General features: G+C 40.3%; 4 protein-coding genes across 4 annotated transcripts; 1 reads left to right on the forward strand and 3 right to left on the reverse strand.

The window, feature by feature from the left end:
* Positions 1-351: 351 nt before the first annotated feature.
* Positions 352-4,132, reverse strand: MELLADRAFT_108348 (uncharacterized protein; the record flags this gene model as incomplete). The annotated part of the gene is made up of 4 exons (XM_007412277.1): positions 352-1,004; positions 1,065-1,604; positions 3,045-3,446; positions 3,925-4,132. The coding sequence occupies 4 exons, from the start codon at positions 4,130-4,132 to the stop codon at positions 352-354; spliced, it is 1,803 nt and encodes a 600-aa protein (XP_007412339.1).
* Positions 4,133-9,642: 5,510 nt separating this feature from the next.
* On the reverse strand, positions 9,643-11,677 carry MELLADRAFT_49117 (uncharacterized protein; the record flags this gene model as incomplete). The annotated part of the gene is made up of 5 exons (XM_007412276.1): positions 9,643-9,791; positions 9,904-10,084; positions 10,183-10,244; positions 10,371-11,439; positions 11,541-11,677. 5 exons carry the CDS (start codon positions 11,631-11,633, stop codon positions 9,643-9,645), a joined length of 1,554 nt encoding a protein of 517 aa, XP_007412338.1.
* A 190-nt stretch (positions 11,678-11,867) lies between these two features.
* MELLADRAFT_64796 (uncharacterized protein) lies at positions 11,868-12,723 on the forward strand (the record flags this gene model as incomplete). Its single annotated transcript, XM_007412119.1, has 2 exons — positions 11,868-12,446; positions 12,523-12,723. The coding sequence occupies 2 exons, from the start codon at positions 11,868-11,870 to the stop codon at positions 12,721-12,723; spliced, it is 780 nt and encodes a 259-aa protein (XP_007412181.1).
* A 4,171-nt stretch (positions 12,724-16,894) lies between these two features.
* On the reverse strand, positions 16,895-17,651 carry MELLADRAFT_124045 (uncharacterized protein; the record flags this gene model as incomplete). The annotated part of the gene is made up of 5 exons (XM_007412275.1): positions 16,895-16,938; positions 17,017-17,103; positions 17,188-17,298; positions 17,371-17,433; positions 17,534-17,651. The coding sequence occupies 5 exons, from the start codon at positions 17,649-17,651 to the stop codon at positions 16,895-16,897; spliced, it is 423 nt and encodes a 140-aa protein (XP_007412337.1).
* Between the last annotated feature and the right edge of the window lie 7,699 nt (positions 17,652-25,350).

Consider the following 25,350-nt stretch of genomic DNA (forward strand, 5'->3'; position numbering starts at 1 on the left):
TTATACACTTTTGATCCTTTGAAGGGGATTGCATCTCATCCATATGGATTGATCAAGAATTTGGATGCTCTCGATCATTTACAATTGATATGTTTGGATGATGATTTGGTACAAAGTATTTACTGTCAACTTGTACATTTACAAATTCTTTGTTGCCTTGTGATCAGAAGGATGAAATCGATCATGTTTGAATTTGGGTTCTTGCATTCCTGACGGTCTGACAATTTGAAAGACTAGACAAAGAAATAAGAAAGGACAAGCCAAGATGACGCGTGAGACGAGCAGTTTCTGGAAGATGCATACATAAATCTTAAGATTCAATGAAGAAACTTGCCGATTGAGATGTAAAAATTAAGTGAGAGGATCTTTTCCGGCTGCTTTCAATGCTGAGAGAGTCTTTTCAAAAGAAACAGCCCAAGTGCTTATACTGATTGACTGTAGAATCATCTGGACTTTTGGTGAGATCGAGTGATGTCCGGGTTGTAAGAACTTAAATTCTTCGTCTTTACTCTCTTGGAAGATGTGAGCCACGCGGTTGGGAGAGATATGGACATAGAAATATGAATTTTGACTGTCTGGATCCCAGGAAACGTCAACTGTGCTGTGTTGGTATCTTCCCATCACCACTGAGATGAACGATAGATTTGAAGGACTTGCAGCGGTTTTGACTACACTATGTTTTGAATTGGAGTTTTCGTATATGGCTAAGATACGACCAATGTATAGGGTACTATCTTTGATTATGATGACCCACTTATGTCGCTTCAGTGGGTTCAGTTCGCTGAGCTGTCCACTTTTAAGCCATTCAGTAGTGATGACCGGTATCTTTGAGCCAACCGTACAAATGATATCTGCTGCTCGAATCTTTGCCGTCATATTCCAACGTTTGTGACGACAAAGAGGTTCAACTTGTACACAATTCTCTTGATACAACATAGATAGCATCTTGCTACATTGACTTGGTTTCATATCGCTGACTCTGGTGGTGCCATCTATGGTAGGTGCTGGGAAATCAGAAGATTTGTTTTTCATTCGCTCATTTCCGTGATGTCAAGAGACAGCACTGTTGTGTTCGTGTCGGAGCTTCACAAGGTTTTTGAAGTTCAAAGTGGAGCTAGAAGTTATCAGTGGAGATTGCGTAGGTTGATGCTTTGTGATCTCAGGATGTGTTGATTCGGTTTGATAACTTCGCAAGTTCGGAAGTTGGAAAGATGAGTATAATTCATATTCGATTCTCTGAGAGAGCTGGCCAACAATTGAGTTTGCTGCTTCATCATTTGCATGGATCTCGGCTGCTGTTGAAAGCGCTTCTGAAACTGTGAGTGAAGGTACTTTGGTCTCTTGATAATCATGATCTATGCTGTTGGAGATATTGTCATAGAATTGCTTGGGTTCCTGAGTCCAAAGTGCTGGGTTCACATGCTGAATGCGTGTTGTAGAAGATATCGGACTGTGCGGGACGTCATTCCCAACAAATTCTTTCAAAACATATGCTTCCACACGGGCAATCTTGAGAGCACAAGTTATCTCCTCATCAGAGGGAAACTTGGTTAACAATGCCCAATTTGGATTGGGGTTTTCATTGGCAAACGAGTACTGGTAGCCTATCCAATTGCAAAATATGCAAAACCAAATGAGTCACCTTGTATTTTGAAAGAAGGAAACTTGCTTACCTGAGTGTAAATTGTCAGATTGTGGGACCTTGATTGTACCACTTGTTATACTCTTGACAATTGCAAATATCTTTGGCATCATCTCACGCGCACCTAAAACTGTAAAGTCGGGTGATATGACCCGCATCCACCCAAAACTATGCTCACATGCTTCAGTTCCGTGCTTTGAAAGTATTAATGGATGTTTTGGCCAGTACTCTCGATGTGCAATCACAAGACCAATCAGACTCTCCGCTAGCTGGACAAAGATCTTGAAGCTTTGATGAGAGATAAAGTTGAGATTTGGATTCATCAAATTATTTGTTTTTTCTTTTTGATGAATCAGGTAAGTGTTCCAGTCGCGTATGAAGAAGACAGTCCTCCAGGAACAGATGATTCTGTCAAAATGACCCATGGTAGGATTCAGCCAAGCATCACTCAGTTCACCCATGATGAATAAGTATACGGTGAGACCAGTGGTATCGGAATTTGCGGCAACATCGTTTAGTTCTGAAGCCAGCTTCAAGGTTTTATGATGAAAGCTGCGTAGTGCACGTCCATCATCATGAGGATCTACATTTTTGATGTCCTTCAAGCCCAATGGACATTCATCTAGATTTCGTAACGAGAGTAGGTTCTCAATATTTGTGTAGTATTTTCCAAAAGCAAGAAGCCAAGCTCCAGAAAGGATCTGGTTGGCTGCAGTCTTGCGCGCGTGCTTGGGATCTTGCACCGTGACAATTGGAAGATTTGATTTGCCAAAAAGTCCTACTTTGACGTGTACATTGAGATCACCGTGGTCGTATTTTAGATATCTACTAGTGGAGGCGGTCAGGCTCAATTGAGCTGAGAGTTCGCTTGCAGCCCCATCCGATCCTAAGGAGACAATTGGAAGACCTGCTAGGTCCAAGAGCTCGATGAATTTTAAGTGTTGGGCCAAGATATCGTTGCTATTCTCTTTACTCTTGCTTGCAATCAAAGCAACTATAAACGAGGGCATATTTGGTAATGGTACCTGAACCGTATAACAACGTATCTAGATATGAATATCCATCAAAAAAATCAGATTGATGTAGGATTATATCACAAAGAGAAATATAAAACAAACCTTGTCACACAGAATTCCATGTGCCAGTATATCCTTTACCACATTTTCCAAATCAGCAGTGGTCACAAATTTGATATCACCTCCTTGAGCACCTACAACTGAGCCATCATGTTGTCTAAGAGCTTTTAGACAGACAGTTTGATCGGTCCCTGCTACTAATGGGCCGCTGTAACCGAGCTTTTCAATCCACTTCTTGACCGGAATCATGTTTGCCAGCTGTAATCCGTCAAGTAGCTGAGATCCCGAAGTCCTTCGTTCTTCTCGCTGGCTTTGGGGTGATCTACCGGCAAAATTATCTCTGAACAACGACACAACTCCACTGCTATATGCACCAGCTGTAATCAACCAATTGTCTAGCTCCGGTCGATAGATGATCCCAGCCAAACTGTGCCCATGAGATAGGCGCTCGGCTTTGCTACTCATAGCCTCAACAAGCGCTTTGAATACAGCATGATCATCAAATAATCCTCGCTTCGCTTTTTCGGCTATGATATCCCAGAGCTTTGGGCTACCTGCTTTTGCTGCCTGCTCGACCGACTCGCTAGCTAGCTTTTCACCTAGGATCTTGGCGCGGGTCACTTGGAACTGATCTTCAGATAATGTATTATTTGATATATATTTCATTGTTTCCTCATCTGCATACTGGCGATTAATAGCTGAGTTTAGACTAGATACAGTTTTGATGGCTAGACATTCAGTACAAGTAATTAGGTCATCTTTGATTAATGTTTGAATCATACCCTGGCATTTTGTTGAGTGAATAGATTGGTTACTTCCTTCTTGATTGATAAACCAGACTGACTGTGCTTGAAGAGTCCTGTGTAACTGATTCTTTTGATCTTCAGAAAGGAGAAGTTCACTTTGAGTCCCAAAAAGTTGATTACAAACTTCATGTCGGGGAGGATGTCCGTGATATGTGCTTGGTGAATGCTATATGCAGACAGAAAGGGGTTGTAAAGATCGAGATCGAAGCCAAGTTTCATCACTCAAACCCGCACACGCGATCTCATAAACTGGTTGTTGTTGTCTATCGTTATCTTGAATCAATCAATCACTCAAACGTATTCGCTCGGTATCATGACTACATGGCCCTAAAATTTCAACACGCTCAATTCAAAACCATCAATCTTTGACCTTCATCTTATGTCATTTCAAATTACAGACCTGTTTTCCAATGCCTATCGGCCGATTGCAATATCTCCACTTTAAGTTTCCTTCCACAATGACATAAGAGTAGCTTTTGAGAGTCTTCGATTTTAATTTGACATCGACCACAGCCTTCATTATCGCCGGTCTTCAAGGGACAGTTTGAGAAGATTTGAGCCTTGAGACGCTCGAGTGCTTTGAATTCTCTTGATGGATTGTGATTCATTGCATTATAATTTGTGCTTGGATTCTTGCACTTGATGAACGGTCTTGACAAATAAAACTTACAATCAAGGGAAATGTACCGAGGTCGTAGATACCCGTGTTTGCCCGAGTCACGGACTATCATAAACCCATGAAATTATAGATTTTTACATCGTGTGCCTTCATATGAGCTCTCCGGGGTCCTGCTTATGCCCTGTCCAACAGAATGATCAGTCAGTTGGCACCAAAGTAATCTTTTTACCACATTCATATATTCCTGTCATGAGTTATTCCTTGTGTGCACACTATACTTCATCCATCCTTTATACCTCAAGGATCATAGGAAATACAAAGCAGCCAGATGATATCAGCACATCTATTCTGATTGCTATCTTGTTTTCAAACCTGCATTACTTCTTCTATCCACAGGATCTTGCTCTCCTAGAGGTTAGAGACATCTCAGCACCATTGTCTATGCCACAGATTTGCCTCATTTTAATAGTTAGAGCACAGTACCTCTTTTATACATCATAACCCAATTGTTCTAAGATCTATTAAGACAATCATTTCATCTCCAAATCAACAAATGAGACACCAACTTTAGGTGGAATTCTCATTGATAAAGACTTGATGTCCCACAAAAACCACCCTCCGCTCAGGCTTAACATTGATGAGAGAAGCAAGTGAAGAATTTTATGTAGACATCAGCTCTGCCAATGTCTCTTTTGCAGCTCACATCAGAAAGGAGAGTTGGACTTGATCAGTTCACATATGTTATACCAATTCCCGCTTGATAACTGCTATGTATAGCTTTTCAAAGAATGAAACCAAATTGTGTACTCCTGTGAACCAATCTAAAACCCCCTCTTGTGGTTTGTTCCAAAAATCTTGGAATTTGGCCTTGGGTTTTACCTATTTTTGTGTCATTCAGAACAGTTTGAATCTACCATTTTTATTTAATGGTTTGTATTGGAAAATGTCAGAATTTTGGTTCAATTGAATCCTTGGGCAAATAGTTGACAAATGTGACACAAATGACATAAGGTGTCAAGTTACAGCCATTCTTAAAAAGTTTGTTTTTTTCAATATCACCTTTATTTTGTATTACATACACATCAAAACCTATCAACACCCATAGATATCTGTCCCGTCCAAAGAAGCCTCTCTCAATCCAGGTGGTGGTCAATGCATGTTTGGCGCTTCAAAGGGCGCACAAAATAAGGAGTGGCGCGCCCCTACACCAATAGACTGCTTTACACCCATTTGATATGTCTTATGACTTGTCAGCCCTCTTCAAATTGTCAACACAAGAAAAAGTTATTTAATTGAGAAAGTTATCCTGTTTGAGTGGAATTGATTTTACAAAATAGCCGCTCTGTGTCTGAGCATCTATCACCACCTTGATTGCTGTTTTCATCAATGAATTTCCCTTGTTTCTTACTCAATTTGCCCTTTCTTCATTAGACGCACTGTAAATGGAAGAGCTGTGTGTCCCACTTTCTGAATGCTGCAGTCATTGCCATTTTTCAAAGCAATTGATTTGTTTCAACATTTGAAGACTTTTTCTTTACTTTTTGGCTCACAAGACGCGCCTCAACTGTGAAGAATCCATGTATTTTTTTATATCTTTCAAAACTTTAGAAAGTTTCCTTATTGATATCTTTGTGCTTGGTGAGACTAATCCAAATAAATCCTACTGAACTGAGGATCTTCAAAATTTCAAAACACAAGAAATGACTTGAAGTTTGTTTTTGCTTTACTGAAGGTGAGGGAACTTAATTAGATGAAACAAATAGATTAAATTGATAAAAAAGTATTGAGAGATAAGAAAAACAAAGTAGATGAAAAAATAAGAAAAAAACATTCAAGAAAACAAATTGAAAATAAGACTGGACTTGAACAAAATCTACTGCCATCATTCACATCTCACTATAGAATTTGTTTAAAAATTCTAACCCAGCCAACACTTCGGCGTGCGTTTTACCACCATGGACCACCTCGGGAGCCGAAGAGGGTAATCCAAAAGGAGACAGTAATGCTTCATGGATCGTGTAAAGCTTCTCCTTTGGAGTTGGAGTAGCTTGTTTCTTACACAACCACCTTGGAGTGGTCGATCTTGGTCCAGTTGACGCAATCCGTCTTGATGATGGGGTGGAAGTTGGCAGCTTTGAAGTAGAGCCAATTGGTGATACCACACTTGATGTGGCTGGAGACAATGAGATAGTGAGCCCAGGTGTGAAAATCGTTGAAGACACTTTGCTGGGCAGTGTCTGTCTGTGCTTTCTGGGGACTCGGACTGGCGTAGAAATTGACCAGTCGACCAAGTCGGCATTGTTTTGAAATTTGTGCATCTCTGATCTCGGAAAGTCGATGCCTTTTGACTTTCCGTGTTTAGAAGACTGAAGAGAAATGTCATAGAAGTATAAGTATGTGGTTGAAAATCATCCATTGAACGTGGAAATAGAACAATCAACACTACACAAAATGTCATCTTTACCGGGCGGTAAAGAAAACTACTGACATAGAAAAGTCCTGAGGCAACAGGAAGAGAGCTAAAAATCTGAAAAAATATGCACCTTGTTCCTAGATGTTGGGGCGTCATGACGAGTATTTTTTTGTATTTTACACACAGATACTGGTTAATGTACCAACAATAAACACTGAAAATCATCAAAAATTCACGTGTAACAATACCTGAAATTTGGCCCTTGACTTTGAAGACAGGATTTTGGAATCTTCAAACATCAATAACTTTTGCAGTTCTGAATCAAATCACTCGATTTGAAGTGCATTAAAAAGGTGAGCCTTTCCTCTACATTTTTCATTGAGACATCACATCTGTAGCTGGTCTAAAAAAGATCCTACAGAGCTATTCATGCAGAACTGTTTGAACATATGTAGAGTGTTTAAATGACTAGATAGCACCTTACTAATATTATGAAGTGTGAAGGAGAATAGTTCAGCTTTTGAATGAACCAAAAATCGAGTTATTCGGCGCAGAATTGCAAAAGTTATTGAAGTTTTTAGACCACAACATATTGTCTTCATACTCATGACCCAAATTTCAGGTATTGTTACATGTGAGTTTTTGATGATTTTCAGTGTTTATTGTTAGTACATAAACCAATATCTGCGTGTAAAATACAAAAAAATACTCATCATGACGCCCCAACATCTAGGAACAAGGTGCATATTTTTTCAGATTTTTAGCTCTCTTCCTGTTGCCTCAGGACTTTTCTATGTCAGTAGTTTTCTTTACCGCCCGGTAAAGATGACATTTGGTGTAGTGCAATCAGGTCGGACAGGACGAACCGAAATAACACCGTCATCCGCACTGGGTCCAGCGACTTCCACCTTGGTCTTTACAGTCTCAAAGGGGTGAATGACCTTTTGGCTGAAATTCTGGTTTACAGGGAAACCAGCAGGAACACGGATAGGAACTTTCGTCTATGTGAAGGAAATTTGAACGTCAGAGCAGATCGAAATATATGATGCCAAAAGGTTGGCGAGAACATCACTTACGGATCGTTGGCTTGCGTATCGGCGTGATGTCGCGTTGTTTGCCGATCTAGCCAAAGCTGCCAACATTGGATCGGATTGGTCCTGTTAAATAGACCAGATGAAAAACAGAGATGAGCTTCAGTTATCAATAATGACACAAAATGAAAATTTAACAATATCCACATAGAATCAATCAAGTGGAACATCAACAAACCAAACTATCATCTTCATCCGCATCAACTTCCGTCTCGTCGTTCAAATCATCAAAGGTACAAAGTAACCTTTGGCTGAAGTTTTGATTCACTGGGAATCCGGCTGGAACACGCACAGGGACCTTTGTCTATGGGAAGGAAGTATAAATATCAGATCAGATGAAGATAAGGGATCACAAAAGTTAGTGAGAAAAGCACTTACAGATCTTTGAGAAGCGTATCGGTTCGAAGTTGAAGTGTTGGCCGACCGAGCCAAAGCCACCAAGAGCGGATCGCATAGGTCCTGTTAAAGGAACAAGATGAACAAAAAGCGATGAGGTTTAATGATCAGTTATGAAAAGGTAAATGAAAATTCTAACGACATTAACGCTTACCAGTGTAGGTTTCACCACCGGTTTCGGATGAGCCAACTCATAGGCTTTGGCACGCTAAAGTAAACAAATCAAGGTTAACAAGCGAATCACAGTTTCATTGAAAGAGAGTTACGAAACTCACTTTAAAATTTGAGGACGAGATACCGACAACCTTGTTAGGCTTGTCCGATAACTTGAGTGCTGATAAAAATCGTGCACGGCGACAGGGTTGGTTGGATTGAGAATTCATGATTGGGAATTGTTGTTGAAGAGAATGGGTAAAGGTAAGAAGATAAGAGCGCGTGGGTTTCGAATAAGTAGTCAAGAGAGGATAAGGATAGTTTGTTAGGGAACTAGCGAGAAAGGTAAGATTTAGATGTGTTTTTGAATCTTAGAATGGATGGAATGATGGTAAGAAATGTTTCGAGGTGAGCAAAAGGGTGAGTATTTATATCGAATTTCATACGACCAGATGCTGATGAGCAGGCTCTCTGCCTTCATACGGAAACTGGCGCATGGATGGGTTTAACATGCAATCCTCAAGCAGGTACAAATTTCTATCTACGTTGTCCTGAATAATTTCCTCGCCATCTTTTAGTTCCGAGCTCGGGAAGGATCCCTTGAAGTATGTCAAGTAGGATACTTGGAGTCACACTCAACAAGGGCAATAATTTTCGATTTTAGTCGGTTCTTATTCAAGATCCAAACATATTCTATTCATCACATGTTTCGTTAAAGCGCCCAATATATTTTTACCTGGAAAGTTGTTGACTGAGTTTTGTAGATTAGGGCGCGAACATATCAACTAAATGATTATAAGATGGCTGATGACCGTTTAGAAATGTGTGAGAGTTGATAGGACTGCACTAAATCTCGCAGGAGAATCAATCAGAGGCACTCACAAAATCAAACACGGACTATAACCAAGTTGAAGCAAGGAATCGGAGCGTACTGTCTTATTTTTGTTCATTGAAAGATCTCAGGTGTGATTATAATCTTACAACACTGCCTCTTGGACCACCATGCATTACCATCACCTTATTCCCCTCATTGCTTGAAATGGACAATTGAACCCATGTCGACAACTGATCCCCTTTGCCTATGTGCAATAAATCAGACTTGACCAAGATGCATATTCATAGATGGACTTGAAATCAAAACTGATTCAGGAGATGATTTGAAGACCAATCTTTATACTATTCTCGCGTTTTTGTCAATGATTATCAGTCCATACCTCTAGAGGCGCATTCCTAGATCCTGGGTAAGTTAAACTCAAAAGTATAAAACCCAAACCCACTCAAATCGGCTCACCATATGATACAAAAATTATATATAATCCAATTATGATGATTTTTTTTTCATTTTTTTGTTGCTTTCAAAATAATAGGTATAAGAAAATGTTCAAAACAAAAAACAAACATAATCAAATCAATCTTCGAATTACAAAACTTCAATCAATCCATCCATCAATCAAAATTAGCTAAAATCATTTCGATTTGACCATTAATTTCAAACAGTTTCGAATGTAATTTAACTTCATCTGTAACCCTATGCCAAAGTTTATTAAATAAACTATCGATGATATCTGATTTACCTAAAACTGATTCATAAAGTTCTGTAGCAGAAAAAAAAGGATGTAAGAAAAACATAAATTGGATTAGTTTTTTATCTTTCAATGCCATTTTACGTTTCTGATCAATAAATTGAAGGTTTAATTGATCACTTACCCATGATACATTTCATTACATCAGATCCAATATTAAACCATCGAGGATCGGTGATATATTTTGTTAAGAAACGTAAGATTGGAGCTAAGCTAACTTCATCTCTTCCGGAAAGAGCTTGATGTAGTCCATCTCGATGAATTAGTTCCCGACATAGAGCAAAGGTGATGTTAGGAGGGGTTGACTGAACAAAAACACAGAGTCAATCGTATTAGCATGAGAACATTTGAGTAACATTTAATCAGATCACATAGTGGTATAAGAGATGATTGTGAATCTTACAGGAGTCAAGACAGAATCGAGAGCATCACCATATCTGAATGATTTCAACATCCGATCCCAAACTTGTAGTTTTTGTTTTCGTTTTCGTTTCGTGACTGTGGTCTCTGGGATAGGTACAGTAGTTTGTACAACAGAATGCCCAGGATCTGTTCCTTCAAGATTTTCACGTGGGTTCTCTTCATTGCTACTATCCAATCCTGCTCGAGCCATTTCTTCCATCAAATGAGTATCCTGTCTATCCCATACAGTTTCAGATCCAGCTGCTCCACTCAACGTCATTCCTATTGATGATTGTTTTTCCTTAGCAGCTTTAAGACGTAGAGCTTCCACTTTTTTCTGATGTCGTTTTCGAATACTTAGACTACCATCTGTACATCCTACTACGAGTGTTCCATCATCAGGAGAAACACCCATCGATAAGATTGGAGAGCTATATCGAATGGTATGTCGAACTTTGTAAGACCCAGTCGAAAGATCATAAACTTTGACTAATCCATCCAAACCACCTGACAAAAGCCGCCTAGTAGGATTTCGAAGATCATCATCACCATTACAAGGACCGATAGCCCAACTCAAACTAGTGATTGTTTTTTGATGATTACTAAGACTGACGAGATTCTGTTTATTACCACTTCCACCTAAAAGATCCCAAACTCTAGCCACCGGTCCACCAGCTGAAACACCTAATGTACCACTAGGATGAATCAAAATGTTTTCAATAGGTTCTTCATGATCAAGAGTCCAAACCAAACCATTGTTTTCATTTATCCTATCATCCCATAAATTCATCTTACCATCATAACCACCTGAAATCACCAAATTAGGTGCCATAAAATTACCCGCTCTAACATAATCTGAATGACCCATAAAAGTTCTCATGATTTTAGAGGTAGCTAAATCGAAAAGCCGTACGGTCGAATCATCTGAACAAGTTAAGATTGAAGAAGAACTTGGAGAAAACCTAACGACATGAACAGGTTGTTTATGATCTTGAAATGAACGTAAGATTGCACGAGAATTCAAATCAAAGACTTGAATTAAACCAGAATCATCAGAAGAAACAATAAGTTTTCCATCTGATTTGATATCTGAAAATCTAACTGGTAATTGAAATCTTGAAATCGTTTTGACTACTCTTAATGTTTTGGGTGAATAAATTTGAATCTTCGTTCCTGAACTTATACAAAATCTATGCGGCGATTTAGATGAAAAAGTGATATGTGAGATTGGTGCATATGATTTAACGAAGACTGGATTCTTGAGGTGAGAATTGGGAAAAAAACAAAGAAAGGGGTCAGTTAGTAAAGCAAGACAGAGTGGTGATTGAATTGGAGAAGAAAAAAGTGAAATCACATTACCTTAAAGTCTCTCCAATATTTACTTTCGGACCTTTCAGCATCAGAACGTGTTAGACGAGGATGAGTATCTGGTTTAAGTTTTAAGAATTCCATTGTTGTTGATAAAAAAAGAAACTTGATGTCGAAGCTCCAGGCTCAGCAATTAAGAAATTTGGAAAGTTCGAAATTCGGAGTTTCACAGTCGATTACACAGATTAGCTTGTGGGTCAAATCCGCAGCACTGACAGTCGAAAGCTTTGTGAAAGGTCATGAGCGACATGTCATACAGTGACGTCATCAAAGACTGACAAGAGGTTTCAATCTTTTGGATTGGAAGAGATCATAATCATGACTGAATCCAATCAACATTCCCTCTTCAATTCTGGTCAACATTGTTCTTTACCTAACTGCAACACGCTCGACTTCCTTCCTTTACTCTGCAAAGCATGTCAAGCTTCTTTTTGTAAAGACCATGCTCCAGTCTTCGCTCACAACTGTCCATCCGCCGATCTCAAAACACTTTCATCCGTTTCTCAATCTGATCAGGTCTCATTCGAATCAATCGATGATTTGATTTCTTCTCATCGTCCAACTCCGGCGGCTTCTGCAACGACAGCACAACTCGAACGCAATGCCCGAGCCAAAGAAGTCCTCGATAAACATTTCCCTAAAACTGCTAAAACAACTCCTCTCAAACCAACCATCTCAGCGGCGAAAAAACCACTAAGCCCAGCTATTCAGCTCATGCTCCTTAAAAAACGTGCAACTTGTGGTGATCCGAAGAAGAAGGAAGGTGATGTACCTCCCCATGAGCGTTGGTATGGAACTGTGAACGTTATGATCAAAGATATAAATTCAAATGAAGTCACTCTGAAAGAGGCTTGTGATAATGAGGCAGAAGCCGGTAAACCCTTGTGGTTTCCAAAAGTTAGTCACTTGAAATTCGGACTCTACACCTGACCTACCTCATACTGACTCTATTAATTTTGAATATGTTGAATAGAAAACTATAACTGGAAAAGTATTTGATCTAATTACAGATTTGTTACAAAGTCGACTGAATTCACTCAATCATACACAACTTCAGCTACGTGTCTTCCGTAAAGATACTATTGAACCTGTCATATTGACTGAGAAATGTTCAACTGCTTGGGGAGATCTGGTGAAAGATGGTGAAGAAGTTTGGGTGACTAGAAAACAATGAAGTTGAGATCTTGATGTTCTTCAACTTCCTATCCTAATACTTTGTGAATAAATGGTGTTGTTCTGGAAGCTGTATACTGTGCAAGTTTGGAAAATCTGTCTACTTGAGAAGAAATGAATAATATTGGTTCTGAGCTTGGATCTTGTAGTTGAAAACACCAAGAGTATTGTGAAGAGCTTGGTTGCCAAGATCAGTCTGAAAAGGCTGAACTGCTTAGTAAGCCTTCTTTGGGGCCTATAATTGGGGCCAGAAAAATATATCTCAAAGAGGAAGAAAAGACTAGGAAGTTTTGCAACTCAGAACTCAGTTCCAAGATTGTATTGCACACAATTCAGACACCTCACCCAATCAAAATGTTCAACATACTGGACAAATGCAGTGAAGGTGCCCCAATGATGGCCAAGTATTTAGAAATAGTTTCAAAATGATCAAAAGAACCTTTTGAAAGAATTCTTGATCTATCATCAGTTTTGTTTCCATGAACTGTAGAATACTTTGTCATTTTTCAATAATTGAAGTGATTCCAATTGAAATGTTGAATCCTTTTATATCATATTATCAAAGATTTGATGCAGCCATCCAATTTTTTTGGTTCAATTTATCCTTCTAATCATGTGTGATGATCATCTCAGATAGATGTCTTCAAGCTTTAAGTTTCAGTTCAGATTCTCCTCAAGAAGTGCATTAGTACTTTCTCAATATAGACTTGCTTGAATGGAACTTGAGTCACAAAGTTTGGCCTGCTAGGCTCAGATGTGTGAAATTCAATAAGGAATTAGCTGTAAATACATCTCATGAAATTTCTTACAATATATCTGATAGCAGAACTTTTATTTTGGAAAGCACATCTCACTCATTGTACTGATGGCTGGCTACTCAGTAGACAAGTACATGTAAGATCCTGGAAAGAGGTGGTACAAAGTTTTCTCTTGCCTATTGCAGATGATTAAAGTTTATGCCAAATTTAAGAAAATTATGAAGAACAATGATGCTTGTGACAATCATCAAGATATATCACAATGTGTGATCTTTGAAATTTGCCTGTAAACTTGATTCAAGATCTAAGCCACCTAGATTTTGTTCTTCTTGTTGAGAAATAAAGTTTATAGTTTAGGTGTATCTAAGGGGGATAACTGAGTGAAGAACTGATACCAGCAGAACCTCTCAAGGATGGGGCCAAAAAGACTCCGAAAATGCTATGGATTACTTCAATGGGAACCTGAGGCTGTCTTCAGATTACAATGGGCATTGAAACTTCATGAGAATTGAGACATATCAGTACAGTCAAAAACAGAAAAGATGAAAAATACTGTCTATTCACTATATTGGCATTTGAAACTTCATGAGAATTTAGACATAGGAGATACAGTAAAAAGAAAAAGAATGTAAAACACTGCCTATTCAATATTGTTGAACTTGAAGAGGTAATTTGATGTAGAATCATATACATAGATAAACAGAGTAATTAAGTTTGACAAGTTAAACTTGTATGATACCCACATTGGGAATCATCATAAACATAATTCATTCAGGTAAAACACTGAGGTAGCAATAATCAGGTGCACAAAGTTTGAAAGGATTACCTCTAGGGTTCAAACAATAACTATTTGGATAAAAACAAACAATTAGCAAAACATATCAACATAAGAATTAACTGGAGATATAATTAGTTCTTGGATACTCAACAAAGGAAATGTCAGTTGTTTCCAACCAGTGCCACCTTCAACAACAAATCTAAGCATTACAGCAGTCTTTGGAAGATGAAAGGGTAGGAAAATGGGCTTAAGTGTTATATCTTGGTGGATTTACGGTTAGATATGTTACTTGTAAGAGTAGAAGCATATCTTTGTACTGGGGTTAGGTCAGATACTCTATATCTGAATATGATTGAAAATGCCCTTTGCTCTGACTTGCCATAGCCCATCATGGTATTATCCATGCCAAAAATGAAACTTGGAAAGTATGTGGTGCCACATACTTGCTTTGAGTACCCTTATATTCTTGCTTCTCCCCAACTGAACAAATTCCTTGCCTTGGCAAAGGCCCAGAGCTTGAGTGAGGGACTTCCCGCTCAAATGAAAATCATTGCCCAAGAAGTAGCCTGTATTGGCTCATTAATCTCTACTTCAGTTCATTTTTTAGGCAACTGGTAAATCACGCCGGTTTTTTCAAACCGGATTCCTTCAGAAGATATACAGCTGCAATACTGAGGTACAGAGCTGTACACTTCTACAGCCTTCAAACCTCTTCAAACTATTTCTGACGCCGGGTTGTGACAGACTCAGCGTCATTCCTTTTGAAATTTTTTGGATTGTGTTCACCACTGATCAATCCTAATTCTTGTTTCTGAGAAGGCGACTCAAGAACTTCCTGTTCTACATAATTACTTTTGTAGGTGTAGTGAAAATTGCGAGTTTCTACTTGTCTAAAATGAAGGGCTCTTGAAAATGTTGCCATTGGAGATGTTGAACGATCGAACAAAGCTTGGACCAATCACAAGAAATATGATATACTTTTGTTTCTATTTTCTCAACTCAATTGCTGGACAGCCAAGCGCTTGACTCCAGGAGAGAAATCCTCTTTGGAGGGCCCCAAAAACTCAAGGACACCACCAAGAGTTTGAGGATTACCTAGAATAATGCTGGATCTGATTGATAGTAAATCACCAATGGCCCGTCCTAGTACTACCCCACCCTTGTTCAACCCAATGTTGGAGGAAGTTTGCAAATGCTTGTTTGTGATGCAAACGCAAGGGTCTGAATTGTCAGACTGGTTCTCTATCATTGCGTTTCAAAGAACATGTAGATAGAAACATAATGTGATGGACTTGCTGGGTGAAAGTGGATTCTCACTTGATAGACCCGCAAAGACACAGAGTAGAGTACTGGCTCAGTCATTGCCCTCCTGAACTACTCTGCAAAACACTTCAACAGCAAGTGCAGTGGGCTATACGGTGTCAAAATGTGGCATATCTCTGTCTCTGACTCATTTCATCGACTTCTTTGACAATACTAGGAATCACTGATTATTGTAATAGCATGTTCTGTTTTGATGTTTCTATTGTGAAGAATCAAACCAATTGCAAAGCTAACAATTGTTTCTATCTACTCGCGGCTCCAAATTCTTGAAGGTAGGCAGCGGCTTCAGATATTTTTGTCCAAGCCTCAGACATCTTTATCCAATTCAAAAGCCGGCGTCAAGAAGCAAACTACAACCCCGGCCGTAAAGAAATTCTGAAGGCTGTAGGAGTGTACAGCTCTGTACCTCAGTATAGCAGCTGTATATCCTCTGAAGGAATCCGGTTTAAAAAAACCGGCATCAGGCAAGCTTTGAAGTTGGTGTGGTTTATCAATTGCCATTTTTTATCCCTCAAGAAACAATGTTTGAGGCAAAAGAAAAAGATAATTGTGATATCTCATTGGATATGCTCCAAATTCAATTGCAACCTTCTTTGTATCTTTCTGGGAACTTACACTTTAGAGTGATTGAAGATCAATCAGTTTCACCTTTTTCCAAGAAATACAGGCTCTGAGCAGGCTCACCGGTCAGAAAAAGTAAAAAAGACTCATTGGTTATCACCCAATTAGCAGGTGTTCCAGACAAGTATGGCAGAGCTTGCAGCTTGAACATATGTAATGGACATTTTTTGTCCTGCTTTGATTTTGCTTCAAGCCTTGTTTATATATAAACAAAACAGTGATGTTGAAGTAGGAATATCTCTTCTCAGGCAAATATGATTTTCTTTTTAGTCGCAAGTCCCTTGCTCAAGCCTCGGGCCTTTGGCAGGGACTTTGTTAAGTTTGTGCTTCTCCCAGTGCATTCCTTGCTTCACTAAAGATTGGATCTATTCACAGACCAGGTGAAGCAATGAGTGCTGACCTATAGCTCTAACAAAATCAACATTAATGTACATATAATAACCAAATGTACCAAACTTGGAGAATGGATCACCATGATAAAAGATTTATGTGATGAAATACAATGTTTTACACACAAATTTGGAACCCAACTGTGTTTCAAAAGCTTTTCTTCATTTTTTTTGATTTGAGATACCACTAAAAGTGGCTTTTTTTACTTCACCCACCTCCAAACTCAACTCAGAGAAAGTCCCAAGCTCGCTCCATGGCAAGGCATGCTGAGTTTACCTTCATAGGGGCATTCCAGTGTCCTATCAGGGGATATCTTTCCCCACCAAAACTCCCTTACCATCACAAGCTGACAATCGCCGTAATATAATTTAAAATCAGGACTTTTCAATGTGAGAAAGAAAGTTGAAGCTGATGGTCGACTTACCAACCACGTTTGTCAAAATTTGACACTTAATCTTGGTGTACTGGTCCTGACTACGGGTGGCCCCTTTTTTGGTCAAGATATCACACACTTGATAATGAAAATCAACAATAAATTTGATTGTTAGATATCAAGCAAGTTCTCCCTATAGATGCATGCAGTACTTGAGCTCACTGTATGAAGTTGCTTGATTCATCTTGCGCAGTCCTGACGCCCTCCAAGTTGGACAAGCTGCATTGCAAAACTGCATGGACTCACAATTTGAGGCCGTCGGGAGGCCCTTAGCTGTATTTCAGTCAGCATCAGTAATGCCCTTCATCAGTAGACACCTGAAAAGATTTTCTGACAATCACTTACGGTCTTTTTGGGGTTTGCAGTCCGCAGTTGGATATATGTATGTTAACCATTGATCACTGCAGTCTGGAAAGGCACATCCCAAGAATGTTAGACACAAGTTCTATATATTTTTATGAGACTCCTTGCATAAGTTTATGAGCTCTTTCAGACATATTCTGCTTACACGAATGTGCTGGGTCCTTGGGAACGCGCTCAAAAGCCCATTTACAGGACCTGCTGTTGCTTTTCCCAAATAGTGTCAAAAGAGAAAAGATGATGAGAATGTAGGTGCGAAAAATCATTTTGACCGTAAGAATCTTTGAGTACTATGATGCAAGGCTGATGGAGAACGGAAGTAATCATGACTTTCAAGAAGCTTGACGGTGTTCTTAAATAGTGCCCAGAGCTATAAATTAAGCTCTGGATGTCAGGCCGAGGAGAGATACCGGCGATGTAAACTTAGCCGTGTGCGAGGCAGTCTCCCGATATGCCAGACGTCGACAACAGGGACTTCTTGAGTTGTAGTCATAGGACTGGCAGGGAGGACTCGGGACAACGTAATGATCACTTTGGTGATTTGTTTTTTGGTGAGTTACTGTTCGTAGGATGCGAGCAAAGTTTTTGGAAACCGTCCCGCTCTTACGCTATTAGCCAAACTCATCAAGTATCACAAGGTCCCAGCACAACCAAACTTTGCGGGACTCCCGTTGATAGATACACATACCGCAGACGATATTGATCTCGGCTTCCAGGAAGATATTGAAGGATCGACCTTCGAAGGAAGCAACAAATCACATGTTGCAAAAGTGTACCACGTGCGACTTAAAAGAGCTCTTGTAAAAGGGCTTAGGATTCTGAAGAAAGACAGCCCTTGGCTTGACCACACCTCTTGTGCACGTGAAACTCGGACCCGACCCCAGGATACCTTTACATGTATCCTCGCAGCGGATCCGAAGGAAAGCGGACAGATGCATCCTAAGATGCTAGGATGCATCTTTTGTGACCTCGTGGCGCTGTAAGTCGAACACATGCAAAGTATTTCACCATCCTTCACACTTCCTCACACATCTTACCAGCACTTTTCACATTGTTTCACACTCAAACCCGCCTTCAACCAGTTTTTGAACAAGATAGCCTTCACACTTATTCACCCATCTATCTTCACACCTCTTCACCCATCTACACGGTTTCCACATCTCATCACCAAACACTCCAAATCTAAAGTTACCCTTCACCACCTTTCACAGCTGTGACACACATACCCCAACCAAACAAGACCTCTTGTCACCTTCACCAATCCTCACACCCCGATACATCCTGCAGCGACCTTCACACCTCTACTAACTCCTCATCTTCACTCGTTCTTCACTCGTTCCTCAGTTATCATGACCACCAACACAAACACCAACTCAGCCAACAACAACACAACCACATACCCTCATCCTATACCCCCTCCTCCAATCGATCTCACATTTCCCAGTCTTGCTGCAGGAGCCACCTATCTCCATGAGTTTGCCGCCAATCATGGCTTCGAAATCACCACTCTTGAAACCAGACTACCCACCTCGATCCAGTACAAGTGTAGTCTAGGCGATCATAGACACCCAACAAAGGCAAAGACTCAAGCGAAGACTCAAGCCCAGGAAACTCAATCAACATCAAGTGCTCGCCCCCTCAAGACATGTCCTTTTAGGATAATCTGTCGTCGCAATAGAAAGGATCACAACTCGTTTTATCTCATCTTTCAAGATGAGAAACATAGTCATCACAATCATCACCCACGAGAAGGACCACCCAAGAAAATCCCATTTTTAACATCACTGCCTCAACCTCAAACCACCAACTCGACTTCGCTTCCTGCTCCCTCTGTTCCACTTCTCACCTTACCATCAGCTATCCCCAACCCGTCGTCTGCAGGACTCTTGACCCACCAATACCGATTGTTACTGCAAGAGATGAAATCTCTTCCCACCGCTAACCAAACGTACCTACTCAGCTCATTTTTACACGATGTCGAGTTTGCCAAAGCTATTGCTACCTCATCACTCGCACCTATTCAACCTCGAAGGACCCCCTATCCAGCCCTCCTATCTACTTCTGCTGAAGAGGGAGCTGAAGACAAAGCCGCCCTCTCCAAAGGAAAAAATTTGATGACTAATATACCTAGAGCTCCCACTGTATCATCGCTGGCTGCCTCAAGTTTGATCCCAAACCTACAAATTAGTCCCTTGGATCATCAAGAGCTCATCGATTTTACCATCCAATCGATCAAGTCACCATCACCAGATAGTTCAACTACAATCAATAAGGAAACTCTTATTCTGTCACCATCGACCTTGCCTAAAAAACCTACCAGTCCTGTTCAAAACTTGAAAGATACAGAAACAGAAGATCACATCAGTACTCACTCACCTTCCCATCAAGACAGTGAGGAACGTCTTTGGCCAATACCACCCAAAGATATTGTCATTTCCAACCTCGATTCAGCTGCATCAAAGGCTGAGAATCATCCAACCGAGAAATGTGAGTCATATTCCTTTTGTTCTTTGGATCTCTTTTTTGTTCAACTCTAACTAAAAATCTCTGATTCCTGCAGGTTCTTCACCTTTACCCGAGTTCAACCTCGATAATCCCATGGAATAACCTGGAGTTGAAGCTGAGCCTTTGAAAAACGAAGATCCCCATGATAAACCCATGGAAGAACCCAAAGTTGGGGCTGAGAGTTTGAAAAACGAAGATCCGGTGGTTTCAGGAGTACATTGTCCATCGATTTGTGAGAATCATCCAACCGAGAATCGTGAGTCATGATTTGTTTCTTTCCTCTCTTGTTCGTTCAACTCTAACAAACAATCTGACCCTCGCAGGTTCTTCACCTTTACCCGAATTCAACCTCGAGATCGCCGTGGAAACACCTGAAGTCAAAGCTGAGCCTTTGAAGACTGAAGATGAGAAGGTTTCAGGAGAAAATTGTGTGTTGAGAGCTGCAGAGGATGTGTTACCCAGCAAGCTCGAACAGCCTGTCAATGATATCGAGCTCCATTCAGTACTTCCACTTTCCGAACACAGTAAGGCTCCAAAATCTCGAACTCGCAAACGTAAGATCTCCAAGCCTGAAGATAATCCGGCACCAAGTCTTCGCACACGGAAAGCAAAATCAAAAGAACCCGGTCAAAACATTCGCAAAGGCAAACCCACAACTATTGCTGATTTGCCGAAATTGCCAAAGGGATATGGTTACATCGAAGTCTCAGAGGACGTAGAAAGTGGAGAACAACAAGATGACTCAGTTCCTACCAAGGAAAAAGCCCAGGCTGTCGGACGAGGCCGAAAGCGCAAAGATCGTGGTACCATCCTTCCCTCAAAAGTCTCTACGCGTCGCCAAGTAGCAGCTGCTGCCAAAGAAGAAGTAGGTCTCAAAGAAGTAGGTCTCCACCAATTCATCCCAAACAAAAAAACGCTGATGTTAATCTCAATTTTTAGCTAAGAGCAGAATTGGAAACACCAAGAGAGACAGAAGTTCCCTTGGCAGCAAGTGCCGAAACGCCAAGTACAAGTGCAGAAACAACAGCAGCCAAAGCCGATGTTTTCTTGCCACGTGCCATCAATTCCACCCAGCCAACATCCGAAGCTCAGTCCTTAAAGCCTCAGAGGCACTTGGAAAAAAAGAAAGTCAGTACCTGCCATGCGTCTCAAAAACAAAGTGTTGCATTTCTAATCTGTATCAATTTTGATCTACAGTGTCAAAAACCTTTTATGCCAGAAGAAATGGAGGAACACCTTCAGATTGAGTGTGTTGTTTTGAAGGTATGTATCATTTGCTTATAAATGTATATCTTGAAGATTAGCACTGAGCCCCTCCTTACCTTACAATTCGACAGAAGTGGCCATTTTTGCAGGATGTACCTCGATACATATTTCCATTTGTCAAAAATGCTACAGACGTACCAAAGGATGGCCTTTGCGCTTTCTCAACCATCGCAGTCTCACTGGGACTCACCCCAAACCAGGCACCAACTATCCGATCAGTCCTTTTACAACACCTACAGTCCAAGTATGACTGGTATGCTGAAAATATCCTCAAGTTTGCTGTTGACATCGATATCACACTTATTGAATTGATTTTGAAATCAACTGCTCTAACTGCTGAGCAGAGCAAATGGTTTCTGATGCCATGTGGAGGGTATATCATTGCCAACGCACACCGAAGGCCGGTTATTTATTACAGCAAAACTGAAGCAAACTGCTCCTTAATACTTCCATGCTTTGCACCGTACTGCCATGAACTCAAAGACAATGAATGTTATCAACCGATTGTCATGGCCTTCATCAATGAGAATCATTTCATACCTCTCAAACTCGATTTCAATCACAACCTGCCTATCCCTTTCATTCATCCCGATTGGATGGAAGTACGTGAATTCCAGGTTCACACCTGGTGGTCGGTATATGAGAAAAACATTATTATTTATTTAAATCTCAAATGGCAAAGAGATTGGATCACCAATCAAGATGGATCTTATTCCAGGCGTGATGCAATAGAAGTTGAGCCGGAGGAAATAGAAGATGAGCCGGAAGAAATGGATGCGAAGGTGGAGGCTGAGGAACTGGCTCGTGATTCTGACACAAAATTAACAGAAACAGAGGAACCACAGTGGTAAATGTATGTTGTCTATGTTACCCATCATGCTTGCCATTCTGTGATTTTAATTTGTTGTTGCAATAAAACAAGCAATATTTCTTTCATAAATAAGTTGAAGTGCTATTACAAATAAATGCACTTCACCTACAAGAAGCAATAATAAGGATTGGTCCTCAAATATGTGTTAAGTGTGTCAAGCATGATTTTCACTGTAAGAGGTGTGATTACATACTTCACACCTATTCACAATGATTGGAGGATATGATAGTTTCTCTCCTATCCACGTGTTGAATACAAATTCCCACATTGTTCCAACACCTACAATAAGTGACAAGATGAATAGGTGGGAAATTATCAATTCACACATCCTCAAATGAGTGTCAATTGTGTGAAGCATGATATTCAATTTTTCAGAGAGGTGTGAATGATAATTTCCCACCTCTTCACTCTGCCTTGAGGATGTGTGAAGGATATTTTCACTCCTATCCATGTGTTAAATTCACTTATATTCACTTTCAGAGAGGTGTGAATGATAATTTCCCACCTCTTCACTCTGCCTTGAGGATGTGTGAAGGATATTTTCACTCCTATCCATGTGTTAAATTCACTTATTTATTGTTATTGGTTCACACCTTCAATAGGTAATTTATCATTCACACATCCTCAAATAAGTGTGAAGCCTGTGTCGCATCAGTTTCACTTGGAGAGGTGTGAAAAAATTCTTCACATCTCTTCACACTGATTCAGGGATGTGTGAAGGATAATTTCACTCCTACCCATGTGTTAGACACAAGTTCTCTTATGGATTCATACCTACGAGAAGTGACAAGAATAATAGGTGGGAATTTATTCTTCACACATCCTCCAATCAGTGTGAAGATATTGAAGCATGATATTCTCTTTCAGAAGTGTGAAAACATACGTCACACCAACATACTTCACACCTCTTCACACTGGTTTGGGGGTGTGTGAATGTGAAGGATACTTTCACTCCTCTGCATGTCTTAAACACTAATTCACCTATTCATTCACCCTACAATAGGGGATTTATCCTTCACACATCTCCCAATAAGTGTAAAGCATCTGAAGCACCATTTTTGCTTGTAGAGGTGTGAAAACATACGTCTTCACACGTCTTCACACTTCTTCACACCTATTTGAGGATGTGTGAAGGATAAATTCACACCTCTCCTGGTGTTAAATTCACTTGATCATTGATTCACACCTACAATAGGGAATTTATCCTTCACACATCTCCAAATAAGTGTGAAGCGTGTGAAGCATCATTTTCACTTGTAGAGGTGTGAAAACATATGTCTTCACACGTCTGCACACTGATTTGAGGATGTGTGAAGGATAAATTCACTCCTCTCCTGGTGTCAAATTCACTTGTTTATTGATTCAAACCAACAATAAGGTATTTATCCTTCCCACATCTCCAAATAAGTGGGAAGCGTGTGAAGGATCATTGTCAGTTTTGGAGGTGTGAAAACAGAATTCACACACCTTCATGACTTCTTCATAAACAAGTGTAAAGAGTGTTTTCACTGCTACCTATGTTGAAAAGTTGGTCTCAACTGCAAATGTCTCTGGATTCGTTCAATCCAGAGATTACTAAAGAACAGTGTTATTTCACAACAGTTTCATGCATACCCTTCCAAAATTTGATTTCGAATCAAATTCTATATCAGATATAAATATACAGGGAATGGCTTTTGGACATTACAGATCCTCCTCCAAAGCTTCACTGATTCAATTCCAAAGAAGAATATGAAAAATAACTGTAACTATATGTGACATTTACAATCAGCAGAAATGAAAAAATGAAAACTTGAGATATAGATTCATCATTTGGCAACTTCAAGAGATATAAGCAAGGCTCAGGGCAATTGCTGGATCAAAGCTTGCACTTTGGCTACCCTTTTCTCCCTAGCCAAATCTGCACGCATCTTTAGACGTGCTGTCTCACGATCCATCTTGACACGGTTCTCATCTATATAAGTTTTTACTCGCTGGGCCCGGAATTCCTCCCACTCAAGTGGGGTCTTACCCTCCTTCTCATTCTCGAGTAGTTGGATCCGATTGACAAGGGTTTCGGAAATTTGACAAGATGATCCGAATTGGGTGACTTTACACTCTTTTGGGGGTACTGCCTTTCCTTTTTCATCAAGTGAACACGAGGATGTCGTATAATGGGGAATCTGATGGAGTGTTTGATCAATATTCTCATCAAGTATGATGTATGATGAGTGTACTTACTTTAGTATCCCATAACATCTCATACAGGCCATTGCAACGACTCAAAGCAATCTTAATGCCAAAGTCCTTCACTACAAAGTACAGATCTTCAACCGATCCTAGTAACTTTGCCTCTTCCTGGCTGCATGGAACCCCGGTCGCCCTAATGATGAGTCCAAAAAGGCCAAAGGCATATCGGGTGTGATCCTTGTCGGTATGCACGCGATTGGCAAAACCATCACATGATACTGCGATGTTAGACGCAAAAACCAAACCATTAGGCGTATCCTGCCACTTCTCGTCGTCAAAACCAGGGACATTTGTAGTGAGGCCAAGGGCAAGGTTCGTTTTGAATACATATAGTGAAAGGCTTGCAAATCGGCCTGCTAGGAAATCACGGATGATATGAAATCGTTCCATCCGTTGCTTGTTGGTTAACATGCGATCTATGGAAGTTGCGGTAAAGGCGGCCATAGCATAGGCACCTACATCATGATATCACAACAGTGATATCATTAGTGTATCTTCACATGTGACGTGCTGAATGAGAGTCAGATAGCAAAATTACTAACCAAGTGATTTGCCCGGATCTGTTCCACCTTGCCATCCACAACACCCCATCCAACCACAAACATGTTCATCATCTCGGTGATCATGTTCATATTGTTGGTCATTGGGATGTTTGAGGTTGTTCTTATCTTTGTGAGAGCCGTTGATTTTACATTCGTAACGTGCTTGTGCGTGCTGGAAGATGGTGGATATAGAATGATTGAATTGCTTTCTCAGGTCATCATCCATCGTGCGAAACCTTGAACATCGAACAGCTAGGACTAAAGACAGGTCCGCTTTGTTGATAACTGCAACAGTTCCGTGAGAAATTTCGATGTCTTTCACTTTGTCAGTATCCTTTCGATCGTGGGGTCCCAAACGGAAAATGAACTTGGTGTTGAGTGGTAGCCCGAGTTCCGTGGCCAATTGACACTTGATGGCTGTACGCTTTTGGTGAAAACGATAGAATGCATGTCCAATACCTCCTTTCTTCTCCCGATTGTGCTGATATTTGCGGTAAGAAGGCGATGTTTTCAATTGATAATTCGCGGGCTTTCCTCCTGCTGCCCTTTGGG

Source organism: Melampsora larici-populina (assembly GCF_000204055.1).
Source record: "Melampsora larici-populina 98AG31 unplaced genomic scaffold MELLAscaffold_29, whole genome shotgun sequence".
Classification (NCBI taxonomy): Eukaryota; Fungi; Basidiomycota; class Pucciniomycetes; order Pucciniales; family Melampsoraceae; genus Melampsora; species Melampsora laricis-populina.